General features: G+C 36.8%; 1 protein-coding gene across 1 annotated transcript in view; it reads left to right on the forward strand.

Moving 5' to 3' along the window:
• Positions 1–17416, forward strand: part of TNNI3K (TNNI3 interacting kinase) — a 299704-nt gene that overhangs the window by 86534 nt on the left and 195754 nt on the right. The window contains exons 6-10 of the mRNA XM_068540108.1: positions 1674–1772; positions 5534–5672; positions 12088–12232; positions 12318–12422; positions 15765–15859. Coding sequence (XP_068396209.1) covers positions 1674–1772; positions 5534–5672; positions 12088–12232; positions 12318–12422; positions 15765–15859 — 583 coding nt within the window. The remainder of the gene's footprint in view (positions 1–1673; positions 1773–5533; positions 5673–12087; positions 12233–12317; positions 12423–15764; positions 15860–17416) is intronic.

The raw sequence follows: 17416 nt of genomic DNA on the forward strand, positions 1-17416 counted from the left end.
TTCACCTTTAGAATGGGAGAGTAGAACATATCTTTCTATGTTTTGGAGTGAAACAGAGGCACTCCAGTTAACATTTATGCACTTAATTCAGGGTCTGATACATAATGTGCCCTCAATAAATGTTAATTGTAGCTTTAATTTTTTATTAGAAAAACAACTCACCATACACATTGTGTATTCTGCTGATCATTAGTCAGCAATATCCAAATATTAGCAAAAAGCATTGTTCTTGGAATGTATAGAAGCCTATACACCTGCTTATTATATTTTTGGACCCACCAGAAATTTCAGCTGTTCCAACAAGAATTCCGTATCTCTTTGTATGACAATTACAATCAGTTCTAATGCTATCCCAGTGATTGAATAAATTGTAAGATAATCATGTAAAATAACATCATTTTAGTTCATATATGCTCAATAAATGTTGTGTTGACACATGAACAAATGGATGATTGAATGAATGAACTATTTAATACTCTGGAGCACTTGGAAACAAAGCTTGACGTGAGAGACTAGAGATTCACTTCCCTGCTAACACTGACTTGCTCTATGACTTTGAGAAATTTCCTAATTCCTTTGATTCTTGATTTCTTCCTCTTTAAAACATACTGGTTTGTTATGTAATGTCCATGACTCCTTACCACTTCTGAAGGGCTCTGATTCAAACAGGCAAGGAAACTTGACTTAGGAGGCAATTTGTTTCTAGGAACAGAAGAGGTGTGGGAGCATATGTTCCTTGAGCTCTTGGATCCCATCTTCATGTTCTCTCTTCTAAGTCTAACAGACTTTTGAAAATTTCCCCAAATGTGTATTATTTTACCAACTGAAGAATAGAGAGTGCATTAGGAAAATTCACAGTGAAAATGAACACATCTGGAGGAAATTATTTCAATCAGTTTTCTAGAGAAAAGAGTCTTAGAGATCAGCCTTTAGTAGAAGAAATCTAAAGGGTGAGCAGATTTGTTGGCAATCTGTGCCTTTCATTGGCCAATAGCTCCTGCTAGTTTTTTTCACTTTCATTCGTTTATTCATTCATTCATTCAACAAATTCTTATTGAATGATTACTATTTGCATGGCAACATGCTAGTGTAGGATTATAAAGATGAATTTGATATATACTTTGTCCTTAAAGAATTTTCTCTTTAATAAGGATAAGGCATGTATATAAATTTGTAAATGTTCTAAATGACGTGAAAAAAAGTTAAATAAGATTTAAAAGGAAGGAAGACTTAATTTTAGCAAGTCAGTTGGCAACAAAGGGAGGGAAAGTAAAGAAATCTTGGAGGAGATGGCATTTAGCTTGTGTTTAAACCTCTGTAGATTGGACAGAAGAGAACTTTTGACTGAGGAAATAATGTGAACAAAGACTCTGAGAAGTAGGAAATTGAGTGCAGTTTGATTGTACAATTGGGTTTATGAAAGGGAGTAATGGGAAATAACATTTAAAAGGATACCATCAGATTGAGAGGACCTGGAATGTGATAGTGAGGGGCTTGGTTTTTATTTTCTAGGCCAAAGCAAGCCATTGGAGATTGCAGAGAAGGGAAATGGAAGAAAATTGTGTTTTAGGATGGTGACCCCCAAAGAAGAGTTGCACATATAATTGTAAAATGAATTTTGATGGGCAGATGCCACCAATGAATCTCCTAACCCAGCTCTCTTTCTTGTCCAGGCTGCTGATGTGCTACTGCAACATGGAGCTAACATCAACGTTCAAGATGCAGTTTTTTTCACTCCATTGCACATTGCAGCATACTATGGGCACGAACAGGTAAGTCAGTGGCATTTCCAAAGCCTGGGGCATCACTTAAGTGTTCCAGACTTTTCTTGAACTGTACTAGGTTCAAAGAAAGGATATTTAAGATACCCTTTGAATTATTTTTGCCATCTTCTCACCAGTTCCCCCCTTGAAGAGCTTTTGTAGATCCATAGAAACATAGCAGCTACCAAGTTATACATTTTTACTGACTACTTTAGTACACGAGGGAGGCAGTAGAGTATATGGGTAAGTATGTGGCTATAGAAATTGGCCTGAATTTGAAAAATTACTAGCTTTATGACCATGTGTAGGTTGTATAATATCCCTGATCCTCAGTTTCTTGTCTATAAAATGAAAAAAATATTAATAGTACCTACCTCATAGGGTTGCTGTTATGATGAAATATTAATTTAAAGTGTTTGGCAAATGCTCAACAAATGTCACTGTGATGATACTAACACTGACAATAAAACAAATCATAAAGCCCATTCCAAAAGTTCTCTGAAAAAAGATAACTTTCAGAAATGGAGTCTCCTCTTTTCTAGTGACCTGGCATGTGGTAGGCTAAAAAATGTCTACCAAAGTATGTTCACATGTCCACGTTGTAATTTGTGGAACCTGTGAATGTTACCTTAAAAGGGACTTTGCAGATGTGACCAAGTTAAGGATCTTGAAATGGGGAGACTATCCTGGATTATCTGGGTAGACCTGATGTAATCACAAGGGTCCATATAATAGCAGAAAATCAGAGAGAGTAGTAGGAGATGTGACAATGGAAGCAGTACATTAAGGTGATACAAGAAGGGGCCACAAGCTAAGGAATGCAGGCAGCCTGTAGAAGCTGAAAAGTAAGGAAATGAAAGCCTCCAGAAGGAATGCAACCTGCCAACACCTTGATTTTGGCCTTCTGACCTCCAGAACTCTAAGAGAATAAAAATGTGTTTTTTTAATCCAATAATTTTGTGGTAATTTGCTACAGTGGCAATGGGAAACTAATATATGGAATAACCTAGATAAACTAAAAAACAATCACTAAATGTGCTTTAAATATATAGTTATGTATCAGAAACATTTATAAATTTTGATAACCTGTAATTAAGTAATAATATGTATAGAATGCTTTAAAGTTTACAATGTAGCGTCATTAAACAAATAATTTCATTTGACCTTCATGACAACCTTATGAACTTAATAAGAGTTACCATGTGAGCAAACTCATACTATGGGGCAGGCACTGTGTTAAGACCTTTATGTGGATTTTTTTCTAATTTTGCCCCAACCCTAAAATCAGCTGTTATTTACCCCTTCTAATCAATGATACACATGGAGCTTTCTCAGGTCAGGTAGCATGCCAGAGTCATGCAGCTAATAAGTAGAAGAGCTGGAGTATGTATTCAGGTCTGTCTGATCCCAAAGCCCATCTTCATTCTGTTGTACCGAAGAGCCTCTTCTTATCCCTCTTCTATCAGTGAGAGAAATCATAAAGTCCAGGCCATTTAGTGAAGTAGTGGAGCTAGAATTCAAGGCCTGGTGCTGTAATTCCACAGTCCGTTGATTTTCAACCTTAACATACTGAAAGAAAAACTTTTTATGCTCTTTTCAAACACTGTCTTTTAGCTATACTCCAGGAACTCAATAGAACCACATAAAAGAGAAATACAAATGTAATTAGATAATCAAACCTTAACTGTTCTTTTGACATTCTGTTTTTACTCTTCCTCATTTTATCTCTCTAGATCTGGTCTCAGTTATGCAGCAGAATTATACATTTTTACCTTTGTACAGGTCATGCCATTGCACTGCCTGAGGATCCCAAGTTGAAAGTCAAACTTACTTGTGTCTCTGTGCTGTTCTAGTCATTGTGCCTTTATTTCTTCGCGGGCTGGCATGTGCCTGGACACTCTCATACCTGTGAAGCGTGACCTCTAGCTAGGGAAGATTGCTCATTTCATTGATATGCTGCTCAGAGTACACTGGGGTGCCCTGGAGAGCTGGGCACTGAAAATGCCTCTGAAAGTACTGGGTCCAAAACTCAGGTGATGAAAAAACTTCATACTTTTCTGACTTCAGGCACAGACAGGATATACACAGTGCCTGTTATTTGTAGAGTCATCCTTTTGGGCGATTAACCTCATGACCCAGCAGAAACATAAAGAGCTTCTATGCATGTTGTGTGGAGAGCTAAATTTGCTTACTTTCCCTGAATATATAGTCACAGTATTATAAAATTATGCTAAAACGTGGATGGCCCTTTTATGATAAGGGACTCACTTTCTATGTGCAAAGACAGCACATAAGTAATTTATGGAAGCTATTGTCATTTACTAAAATATGCTGACAGGAGAATGGCACTTTCCATATATAAATGTGCCTAATGTGCCATGTTCCTTGCCATTTGCTTATTTACTTATTTTAAGTGGAAGAGTAGATGTTTTTTACCAACAGCAATATTTCCTAGGTATATAATAATAGTGCTTAATAGACAATCGATTTCAAAGGTAGTTTAAATCTGTCCATTATAAAGTCACATAATCAGAATTTATGGAGCCTGTGTAAGTGGAAATATCTGCTTAGGAGTGCAAGGTTCTTGAGACTAAATGTCTACTGTTCAGATTTCTCTTGAATTAAGTATTGGTCTGCCCATTAGCCAAGAAATGGATAAAATACACGTGTTCCACATTGGTGCTACCACTTCTGCTATCATTTATTGAGTACCAGGCACTTTTCTAAGTACTTTATGTGTAATAACTTATTTAATTCTCACAACAACTCTATGAGGCATTCCCATTTTAGTAATGAAGAAACTGAATTTTCAAAAGGCCAAATAATTTATTCAAGGTGACATACCTAATAAGCAGAAGCCCAATTTCAGAACCTTTGTTCTTTACCTACTGCACGCAATAGGAAGTTTTCCCACATCCCACCCAGCTAATTTTTCGCCTAGAATTTCTATCGAATATATACCATAATCTTGAGAGGCTTCTGCTCAAGATATACTTATTTGCTGCCACAAAATAGTTTTAGAGCTTGAATTCACTTTTATGCTGATGCCACAATGGTCAAGACTTTTGAGGAGTCCTCCCATAACTGTTATTTTAATGGCACGGGTGCATCCTAACTTATCTCTTGGGATCACTGTGATGAGTCCTAAAATTCACAGGAGAGGTAATGTCAATTTTAGAGAAATTATCTGGAAGGTTCCTAAGTGGATATATAAATAATTTGAAGAAATCCCATAAATTACCTGAAACAACCCCTGGAAACTCTTGAGTTGTTTATTACTTCATCTCTCTCTGTCCTCTTGGATGTGAATCTCAGCTAATTTGGGAAGATGCTGGGGGCTAGTGTGGCTACCTCCTGTTTACTCACAAATCAAAAAAGGACCCAGAACCCCAGTAGCAAGGTTACCATTGGTCACCTATGCATAGAACCTCTATGAAAATCAAGCATCAAGTAAGCACTGCTGGCTCTGGCCAGAAGGAGACTTTAGAAAAGATTGCTCAGAGAAGATTATGCGTGACTTGAGAGAAGATTATTTATGTATTGATACAATGAAGACCCAACCCTGAAATTGCTCCAGTTTTAGATTTCTTGCTAGGTGATATAATAATAAATTCCTTATTGTTTAAGCCAGTTGAGTTAGGATTTTCTGTTATTTTCAGGCAAAAATTATCCAAGAGAAAACCTAAATGATATGTCTCCTTCCATATTGCTGAAGGCATTGCATTACTGTTTGGCATTTGATACTAATTTCAAATGCATGAATCCTTTAGGTAACCCGCCTCCTTTTGAAATTTGGTGCTGATGTAAATGTAAGCGGTGAAGTCGGAGATAGGCCTCTCCACCTAGCATCTGCAAAAGGATTCTTTAATATTGCGAAACTCTTGGTGGAAGAAGGCAACAAAGCAGATGGTAAGATTATGTTTAGAAGAAGAAATTTGCTATCTTTTACTTTATGTATGTTTTTTACTTCTACTTTACTTATTTATTAGAGAATAATCTAAGTTGATTAATCTTGTACTCATGTACTAATTTGTTCCACAAGTCATAATTTATTATTTTTAATATATTAATTAAACCTATATGTTAATCCTTCTTTACATATTTTAGCTCAACTCTTAATGTATTAGGTGCTGCAGTAAAAGTAAGGGGTTTTCCTAAATTTTTCCTACTTTTTGTTATTCACTACTCTTTTTTTAATTGAGGTAAATTTTACATATAGCAAAATTCTCAAATCTTAACTGAATATTGACTTAAGTGAATATTTGCTTGTGGATACATCCATGTAAAAGCCACCCAGATCAAGATATAGACATATTTTCATCTGGAAAGTTGAAAATATTTCACCTGGAAAGTTCCTTTTTGCCCACTTCTTAGTAAATAGCTTTCACCACCAAAGGTAATCAATATTCTGGCTTCTATTGCTATAGGTTAGCTTTTTTTCTGTTCTTGAAGTTGATATAATTTTGTGACTGCTTTCTTTTGATCAACAAGATGATTTTGACTTTTATCCATGTTGTTGCATGAATCATAATTTGCTCTTTTTTATTACCGAAAATTCTATGAATTTCCCACAATTTAACTGTTTATCCATGCTCCTTGTAATGGAAGGTTAAATGTTTCTAGTGTTTGACTTTTGTGAATATAGCTGCCAGAAACATTCAATTCTTCTTGTGAATATGTGTGTTAATCTCTCTTCGTTCTGTGTGTGTGTGTGTGTGTGTATTTAGAGAGAGAGAGAATTACTGCATCAAAGGGCATGCACATGGTTAACTTTTTAGGAAATTTCAGACAACTCTCCAAAGTGTTTGCAGTATTTTTCACTCCCACAGCTATATATGAGAGTTCCAGTCGCTCCCCACATCCTCCCCAGTATTTGATACTACTGTTATTTTTAATGGAAATAGAGTTAGAATGTGATCAGGTTGGGGAAAAAAACCTTTAGAATGCACAGAAAGATTTTAGATGCATTTAGTAGAATAGAATTTCCTGCAACTTTTTAGTTTTTTAATTACAAAATGAATTTTGGAAAATTGAAAGTATTGAGAAAAAGCTTTCTTTCTCTTTTTTTCCTGTTCCTCAAAAACTTAATTTTTTGACACAAATTCACTCATAGTTACATCTTGTCGTTAAATTCTCTCAGGCATATCCAGCATTCTTCCACTGACCCCCAAGAGACCTAATTAAAAGCCCAGCTGTAAGAACTGCTGGCCTTTGCAGCAGAAATGATGCACATTTCCAAAAGCACAAGGTTGTCAGATCTATAGAACTGCCGTTTCCTTGGTCCAAAATTGAGATTGATATTCAGTTAATAAAGCTAATCAATGTTTTCATTACTCTAAGGAAAACACAAAGGCCAGAGACAACTGTAGCAAGAAGCTAGGGCAATTTCATTTCCATGTTGGAAACAGGGCCATTTTATTTGGTAACAACGTAGTTTGTATCATTTTCTGAGCCAGTGTGTAATAACTCAGGAATATTTTCTGTAGCATTATCATAAACAACTTGTGTTGTCAGGATGCAAGGAATGCTGTTGTCTGGACCTTGTTTAAGCAGTCTCTTTGATTCTGTTGGTTTAGGATAGGCAGACGTACACCAATGTGAATCACCGAACACATAATTGTTTTTGCAACTGCCTCACTCTTCCAAGGGGTCAGGAACCGCTCACATTTTTCCTTTATTATCAAGGCCAACCTCAGCCTTTTATTCCTCTGCACAACTCCAAAGCTCAGTGGTGTCAAAATGAGTGTCATTTATGATCAGCATGTCTCCAGGATCAAAGGACTCTTCTACAAAAGGCATTGAAATGTGTACTGCACCCGTATTCCCGGTACATACCAGCGTCATATGATATAATTTTTAACATTTTCTTTCTGACTCACACAAGCACTACATGCCTCCTACTCAATCATTTAAAAAAATCAAGTGACGTGACTCAGATTTTTAAGTATTTTTACTTCCTTCTAATATACACTTGATATTTAAGTCCCTTTTGCACTTCAACCAATTGCAAAGAATAAATCAGAAAATCTTTTGTGCTGGTGGACACTGTACAAGATTTATTATCAGCTGGTTTACTTATTCCAAAATGTATCTAAGCCTCCAGATGATTTATTTTAGATCTGGACTTTGCCTGTGGTTAATGGACCTAAGGGGAAGAATAAATGAATGACCCCAAAAGGAGTGCAATTTGAAATCTGGTATTTACAGCATGTTTCCGTGGTAACAGAATGTCACAAATGAAAATAAATTCAAGTTGCAAATTAGCCAAACTGTATTTCCGAAAGCACGTTCCGCATGTTTGTGAGGTTGACCTATTCAGTCACATATGTTTTAAGTCTCTAGTCTTCTTCCTTGTACCTCGTAGGGCAATTAAAAAGGAGAACTGCAATGCTTATCGAATGAGATTGAAAAGGTCAAAATATTGCTGCACTCTATAGGAGGAAAATAGAGACACAATTCTCACAATTTATCATTTTAATAAAGTTAAAAATGGAAAATGTTAAATTCAGAAACTATTAATTTTTTGTCATCTGAATGTTGAATGCTATAGTTCTCTTAACTGGAGAACTGGATACTAGGGAAAGTCACAAAAATTTCTAGGGCATGGTCAATAAGGAGAAGTAATTTATTTTTAAAAATGTGTCTTGTCAGAACTATCATACAGATTTGTTACTGAAAATTTCTTTAAGACACACTTGGGAGTTGCTTTAGAGAGCTGGTGGGATGTCCTAACATTGCTGGGTTAATATGGAAATGTTTATTTTATCTTTAAGATCAATGAGCAGAAATAAGCAAGAAGTAGCATCCAGCTACCTACCCATTCATCAATCTTTCTTTCAAAAGACATTACTGAACATATACTCTCTTCGAAGTAGAGGACTAGTGACCAAATATTTTCCTAATAATGATTTACATGTATTCCTTTGCTTGAAATTTTCCTTTACTTAAATCTCTAAATAAGATGTTAGAGCAAACAGAATATCATTCATACATTCAGTTTTCCTCAGGTAAGAATAATAATATATGTACTTTTTGTTTTTGCAAATTGGTCCAAGACAAAATTAAGGGTTCAGAAGGACTGAAGCAGAAATACAGGCATATATATATATATAAACTCTGTGTCTGATGCAGATTTCTCCTGGCTTGTCCCTTTGGTTGGTATTTATATCTTCTTTGATGGGAATAATGTCTAGGTCATTGCAGGTAATTCACCAAGTAAAGAGTCTGCTTTGAAGTTTATTGATTCAACTAGAGAAGAAGAATGTTGGGTGGGGCCAGGTATGGCTAAAGGAAAATTATGAATTAATGGAATATTGTGCTTCATTCTGCTTTACAATGTCCCCTCTCGCCCTCAAGAACTCACATGTGACCTCCTGGTGCCCTGGACTCCCCGCTGTCCTCAAGCTTTGACTCATGGTATTGACTTTCCCTGGCTTCCAACAGAATGTGAACAAAGGAAAAGTATCTTAAAAAGGAAGATAATCAAAACAACCAGGAAAATTCTTCTAGAGGAAGTGTGTCCTTCTGAGCCACTCATTAATAGAAAAGATTCAAAGATTTATTTTTCAATAACAGTCTTGGGAGGAGGAGTTCAGGAACTTTGTTAAAGATTTCCCTTTGGCTTAAGATCTTGCAGGTTGATAAAATAATAATTATTGTCTACAAATATAGCAGCTATAAGGCCTAAACCAGTGTTCATTAAATGTTAAATGATGATTATATTTGAACTTTTTAAAATTAACTCTTATCTTGCCTTTTTTTTCCTTCCAATCCTTCATCATTAAAAAAGTACTTCTATCAATTCTTTTGGTTCTATGGATAATTTCTTTTATAGATATATATAAGAATGAGAATGAATGGGATTTGTTAAGGGCTATTATTTTCTATTTTGAATAAAGTACCCTGTACAGATGGACAAAGTAGTAAAATAATAAAACAAATGGTTGTAGAGCAGTCGATCTGGTTATTTTTGGTTTTAAAAATTGTGCTAAAGCAGATCTAGAATTTAGCAGCTTGGTGTTGATTTGTTATTACTTCAGGCCTGTAATTATTGACTATTCAACTAGATTGTAAATTATTTGAGGGTATAGACTCTATGCATTTATAGCTTATTGGCCTTAGCACTTAGCAAAATTCTAAGAGGGAAATTTGTAAAAAGGGAGAGTGAAGATTTTTATTAAGTATCTAATTTGTAATAAGCATGATGCTAGACACTTTCTAGAAATGATCTCCTTTAATCCTTTCAGCATCCCTGCTGCACCAATAGTGTTATTATATCCACTGTTACTTATAAGAAATCAATATCTCCAACACCTAGCACAGTGCTTGGTGCATATTGATTATTTAATACTTTTTGAGGAATGACTATGTGTCAGTCAGGTGTTCTTATTTGCAAGTGTTGGAAACTAATGCTTGCTAATTTAAGCATGAGGGGAAATATTAAAGGATATCAATTAGCACACAGAATCTTCCCCAGGACAGAGTAGAAAGCCAGGTTTGGAATTCTCACAGTGAGAAATAGTGTCCAGAATCACACCCCAAAACTAATCCTTTGAAGGCACACTGCCACCCCAGCTAGGCACACACACCAACACTTGTGTTTCTGGCACCAACAGTGCAGGGCACCCAGTCTGTGGCTGGGCAACAGTACCACTGGAAATTAGATGGAGCTATTCTACCACTGCTACTTTGCCAAGATAGAATAGACTCTCCTTTTGTGTGTCATCAGCTCTGATGTCAGAGTCTGAAATAACATGTTGATTGGAAAATCCTGTAGATAAGTGTCCAACCAGGGCGTGGTTGAGAGTGAAAGGGTCACTATTAAAAATTATGCTAGGATAACAAGCCTAAACCAGGACATATGGTCACCCTCTACTAATTCTGTGCCCTTAACTGCAAAGGAGGCTTGGAAAGCATATTTTCAGCTTCTATGATAAAAGGTGATCTTGGCCTCTAGTCAGTACTTTCAGTATAGGGAATTTCCCAAATGTCAGAAGAGTTTATAAGGCTGGATTGGACAAAGAGAAGGTCAAATGCCCACTACTGAGTAATCAATTTAACAGATAATGTTAAATAGCTATCTTAGGTAATACAATTAATGAGGTCTTCCTCACTCTAAAACTTGCTGCCTTTTCATTATACCATGCTCTGTATACCGCAGTATGACATTTCTCAGTTAAGGGGACATCAGAACCTCCTATACAGTATTGCAAACATACAGAGTACTAGGCCCCACGCTAACATATTGAGCCAAAATTTTGGGAAATGGTCCTCTGTCCAGAGTCTGAAATTTTTAACATCTTCCATGGGGGTGAAAGGGAAATCAATTTGAAAGGAGATACTTGTGGAAATAAGGCTATGAGTACCTTTTAGATACTTAGTTTCCTGAACTCTTCCACTGTGCAAGGTAGATTTTTTTTAACATCTTTATTGGAGTATAATTGCTTTACACTGGTGTGTTAGTTTCTGCTTTATAATAAAGTGAATCAGCTATACATATACATATGTCCCCATATCTCCTCCCTCTTGCATCTCCCTCCCACCCTCCCTATCCCACACCTCTAGGTGGTCACAAAGCACCGAGCTGATCTCCCTGTGCTATGCGGCTACTTCCCACTAGCTATCTGTTTTACATTTGGTAGTGTATATATGTCCATGCCACTCTCTCACTTCGTCCCAGCTTACCCTTCCCCTCTCTGTGTCCTCAAGTCCATTCTCTACATCTGCGTCTTTATTCCTGTCCTGCCCCTAGTTTCTTCAGATATATGTGTTAGCATACAGTATTTGTTTTTCTCTTTCTGACTTAATTCACTCTGTATGACAGATTCTAGGTCCATCCACCTCACTACAAATAACTCAATTTCGTTTCTTTTTATGGCTGAGTAATATTCCATTGTGTATATGTGCCACATCTTCTTTATCCATTCATCTGTCAATGGACACTTAGGTTGCTTCCATGTCCTGGCTATTGTAAATAGAGCTGCAATGAACATTGTGGTACATGATTCTTTTTGAATTATGGTTTTCTCAGGGTATATGCCCAGTAGTGGGATTCCTGGGTCATATGTTATGCAAGGTATGTTTGATTAGATGCATTCCATAGATTTATGGGAGCTAGAAGAAAGCCTGCTTAATGTGGAAATAGGCTATAGGATAGAACTATAACTTTTTAAATTGGTGGCACTTAATTTCCTTTATTATTGTCATTAATTGGCTATTTCCAGGAGTCTCTCAGGCACTTAGAAAAGTCCCTGATACTACACATGAGCAGGTTGAGAAATAGAGGATTCCGGATAACGTATCTTTCCTTTTCTTTTGATGACAGTGAATGCTCAGGACAATGAAGATCATGTTCCACTCCATTTCTGTTCTCGCTTTGGACACCATGGTATAGTGAAGTACCTGCTCCAGAGCAATTTAGAAGTTCAGCCACATGTTGTTAATATCTATGGAGACACCCCTTTGCACCTGTGAGTATTATGTATACTTCCATAGGTACTCCAGGTATACTACGTGTACCTTCTTACTATTCTCAAAATATTTTATTAACTCTAGGGCATGCTACAATGGCAAATTTGAAGTTGCCAAGGAAATCATCCAAATATCAGGAATAGAAAGTCTGACTAAAGAAAACATCTTCAGTGAAACGGCTTTTCACAGGTAAAAGAATATTTAAGTGCAATAGCCTCTAAACTTAGCTAACACCCTACAACACCGGAAGTCATGCACATAAAGCAAGAATGAATAGTGGCAGATGTTGCAATCAGAGAGCAAGACCAGAGGGTGGGCAGAGGACAAGGAGCCCAAGCTAGATGCACAGAACAAAAGGTAGACACAGATGCTGCAGTCAGTACAACAGATGGGGCCAGAGCCAGATGCTGCCTTCCTGGCAGCAGCCACAAAGACAGGGAATGATGTTGCCAAGGCAACAGGCATATCAACATCTGTAAGCATATTGCTCCTATTCCACTTCACTCTGCAGAAAGCTGCCAAAAGGAGCAGTGCCCATAATCCTCCTCCGACAAGAATCTCATTACCAGAATTCATCAGCATCAAATGTGACATTTTTTTCCTTACCACTTAAACCTTATGTGCAAATGTATCTACCTATCTAAGACGTCCATCTGTCAGCCTGTAAGAGCTTAGTCAGGGTGGCCACTGAGGTACCTAAGAAGGCATTAGCTCCTTGCTAGGAATCAATTAGAGTCCTTTGCAACGTGCTCTGGAAAAGCACCCTGAAGGAGCAGCTGGGTTTGGAAAAGTTGTGACAAAGAAAAAAAGAAAGAAAGAGAGAGAGGGAGGGAAAAGTTTGCTAAGGACTCAAGCGCATAACTCCCTAAAATGTCCAGAAGGAAGGCAGATGTTTTATAAAATTTAAAACCCTCATTTTTTAACACGTTACTGTTTTGCTTATAAAAATAAAAACATAGTCATTTGAATTGAGTAAACCTTGAATATAAGATTATTTACCTACATATTACAGATCTCTTGGCTAGTTAGCAACCTCTAAAACATGTATTTGAGACTAGTATGTTACTTACGTAGTGTTTGTCCTGTACTAGTGAATAAGAGAAATGAGACACTTTTTTTTAATACTGAACTAAAACTAAGCTTACACTTCTGCATCAGGCATCAACTCGTCAAATTTCACTTGGATTTCCAGATTTTTCTTATCACCCAAAGAGGTCAGCCAAAAGGGAGGTGAAGAAAACTACCATTTATGGAACAGTGAATATGTGCTGGATGATTTGCATCCATTATCTCATTTAATCCTCATAACCATTTTATGAAGTTTGGATTTACTATCCCTTTTTTACCAATGAGAAAATTGAGGCTCAAGAAAACTAAGTAACTTGCCAAAGATTCTTATGGCTAGAAAAACATGTATTAAATGCCTGACTAATTCCAAATCCTGTGTTTTTATATATCTTCATGTTCTAGTACCAAAATATTTTGTCTGTTTTCTATACACTCTGTAACAGAACAGATGCAAGAACTCTTCAGATCATGCCTTCAAAGTGTACCAGTGGAATTTGTCCCTGAAGGGGACAGTTGGCAGAACTGATATGTGTGGGTTACTAGTGTCCTCTACCCATTAGGTCATTCTTGTGGAGGCTGACACCACAGGCTAGTTTTCAAATCATTTTGCTACTTTGTGCACATAAATTGAAACCAGCCATAATCAGAGAGGGTTATTGTCACCTTCAGAAGATTGTCTATATGACAAGATTAGTGAAGTGAGTTAAAAGTATGTATCCAATTGTTTTATTTTGTGCAAACCTGTGGCTACTAGGAATAACATATTAATATTTTTATCCTATTCATTTTAAGTACATATTTATAAAAGAAATTCTCCTTTTACATAAGGAACTGACTACAGTTATGAATTTTTCTATGTACAAATCACAGTGCTTTACACATAGTCAGCACTAAGTACATTCCTGTTACTGTTTTCATATGTCTGTATGTATACACATTTGTACACACACGTACACACACACACACACATATATATGTTCAGAATTCATCATTTCCTATAAATAGTTGCTTTGAACAGAAACAATGAGGTAATTCAGACAATGGAACATTAAAAGTATAGTGTTAATGGTCCTATTTATAATACAAATAACTAATGGTGATATGATCTATTACACTGAGATGGTTGTTTTTTATTCACTTAATTATTCAAGAAAGGCTTGTTAAGGACCTGCCTTCTGTTGTTGCTGGTAGGAACATTAACATGACACAGTCCCTTCCCTCCTTAAGGGAACTCTATTGTAAGGTATCAAAACACACAGAGGTGTATTCATTACCATAATACAATATGATAAGTGCCATAAAACTGAAATTACAAGGAAGCAGAGGAGATAGCAATGAACTCAGCCTTTGGTTCATGAGAAGACTTCATAGAGGAAGCAATAGTTCAACTAGATAAATAATGGCATTTATTTAAAGAAAATAATAATATCCCATGAGAGAAAAAGGATTTAGGCAAAGTCATCCCAGGGAGAGGGAAGAGTAAGACCCAGTGAACTACCACTTCTAGAACAAATCTGGAAGGAAAAAAACACTTTTTCTGTACTCTACCTCAACACTCAATACCTCACTTCTGAAACACATGATACCAGTTTTGTGTGAGATTTTTCTACACCAAACAATTCTCCAGTTCTCTACAGACACCGAGTGGGTGTCCTAAAATTCATTTCAGTTTGGCACTGCCTACCTGGAATTAGCGTCAGATCTCACAAGACTGCCTCTCTTCCCACTTCAGGTGCAATCACAAGTCTAACTTGTCACCTAAATCTCTCAGAACCTTCCTGCGTTCCCCCATTCCATTCAGTTGCCCTGCAGAATGCCTAGAAAAGAATTAATATCATAGGAAATATTTAATATTTAATAAGAAAATGCTAGAAATTTTATACAGCTCCTTTCTTGAAGGCCCATATTTGAGAATCTTAGGATTTTATTGCTTTATGTGCTTTTTTTTTCTTATCACCTCCTTCTCCTCTCTCTTTCCCTCCTTCTCTCATCTGTCTTTTTGGCACTTATATAAACATCAGCATCTAGAATAGCCTGGGTGAATCAGGGCTGTTTTAATTTTCTAGGGCTACCGTAACTAAATACTACAGACTGGGTGGCTTGAACACCAGAAATTTATTTTCTTACAGTTCTAGAGGCTGGAAGTCCAAGATCAAGGTGTCAGGTTCGGTTTCTTCTGAAGCCTTTCTCTTTGTATTGCAGATGGCCACCTTCTTTTTGTGTCTTTACATGGTTGTCCCTCTGTTCATGTCATCTGTATACTTATCTTCCCTTCTTATAAGGACACCAGTCATATTTGGTGAGGGCCCATCCTAATTATTCCATTTCCATTTAATTACCTCTGTAAATTATACCTCTTTAAATTATAGTCACATTATAAGGTTATGGGAGTTAGGGCTTCAACATATTAATTTGAAGTGCATACATTCAGCCTTCTATTTTCCCTGTGTTATATTTTTGCAGTGCTTGTACCTATGGCAAGAGCATTGACCTGGTTAAATTTCTTCTTGATCAGAATGTCATAAGCATCAACCACCAAGGAAGGGATGGGCACACAGGTAAGACTGTGGAGAGAACATCACCAGTTTCTGATGCATGTGAATGCTCAAGAAAAGTGGTGGGCTCAGGGTGTGGGGAGGCGTGGGAGTGGTCAACCCCAATAAGGGGGAATATTTTATCAATGACATCATTTGAATTGATGGTGCATGGTGATAATAAAAAGAAGGCTGACTTTTGGTCAGTTTCATTATTGTGCTAAAGTATCTACAGTCAATGCACCCATTATGATCTGCACCAGGAACAGACTGATCACACTGCCTTACCCTTGGCTTGCTGCTGAAAAAAAACCCTTGTTTGGGGTCTTTGTTCTTTGATTTGTACAAAGTTGCTAACAATTATTCTGGTAATTACAGTGGATATAGAAATACTAGAAATTGTGCTAAGCAAAAGGTAGTCTATATAGATCAACTAGGTACTTCTTTTCCTAAACTATGTCATGTTTTGTTTTTTTTTTTAAACATCTTTATTTGAGTATAATTGCTTTACAATGGTGTGTTAGTTTCTGCTTTATAACAAAGCGAATCAGTTATACATATACATATGTTCCCATATCTCTTCCCTCTTGCGTCTCCCTCCCTCCCACCCTCCCTATCCCACCCCTCTAGGTGGTCACAAAGCACCGAGCTGATCTCCCTGTGCTATGCAGCTGCTTCCCACTAGCTATCTATTTTACATTTGGTAGTGTATATATGTCTATGCCACTTTCTCACCCTGTCACATCTTACCCCTCCCCCTCCCCCTATACTCAAGTCCATTCTCTAGTAGGTCTGTGTCTTTATTCCTGTCTTGCCACTAGGTTCTTCATGACCTTTTTTTTTTTTTCCTTAGATTCCATATATATGTGTTAGCATACTGTATTTGTTTTTCTCTTTCTGACTTACTTCACTCTGTATGACAGACTCTAACTCCATCCACCTCACTACAAATACCTCCATTTCGTTTCTTTTTATGGCTGAGTAATATTCCATTGTATATATGTGCCACATCTTCTTTATCCATTCATCCGATGATGGACACTTAGGTTGCTTCCATGTCCTGGCTATTGTAAATAGAGCTGCAATGAACATTTTGGTACATGACTCTTTTTGAATTATGGTTTTCTCAGGGTATATGCCCAGTAGTGGGATTGCGGGGTCGTATGGTAGTTCTATTTTTAGTTTTTTAAGGAACCTCCATACTGTTCTCCATAGTGGCTGTATCAATTTACATTCCCACCAACAGTGCAAGAGTGTTCCTTTTTCTCCACACCCCCTCCAGCGTTTATTCTTTCTAGATTTTTTGATGATGGCCATTCTGACCGGTGTGAGATGATACCTCATTGTAGTTTTGATTTGCATTTCTCTAATGATTAATGATGTTGAGCATTCTTTCATGTGTCTGTTGGCAATCTGTATATCTTCTTTGGAGAAATGTCTATTTAGGTCTTCTGCCCATTTTTGGATTGGGTTGTTTGTTTTTTTGTCATTGAGCTGCATGAGCTGCTTGTAAATCTTGGAAATTAATCCTTTGTCAGTTGCTTCATTTGCAAATATTTTCTCCCATTCTGAGGGTTGTCT

Source organism: Eschrichtius robustus, chromosome 3, assembly GCF_028021215.1.
Source record: "Eschrichtius robustus isolate mEscRob2 chromosome 3, mEscRob2.pri, whole genome shotgun sequence".
Lineage (NCBI taxonomy): Eukaryota > Metazoa > Chordata > Mammalia > Artiodactyla > Eschrichtiidae > Eschrichtius > Eschrichtius robustus.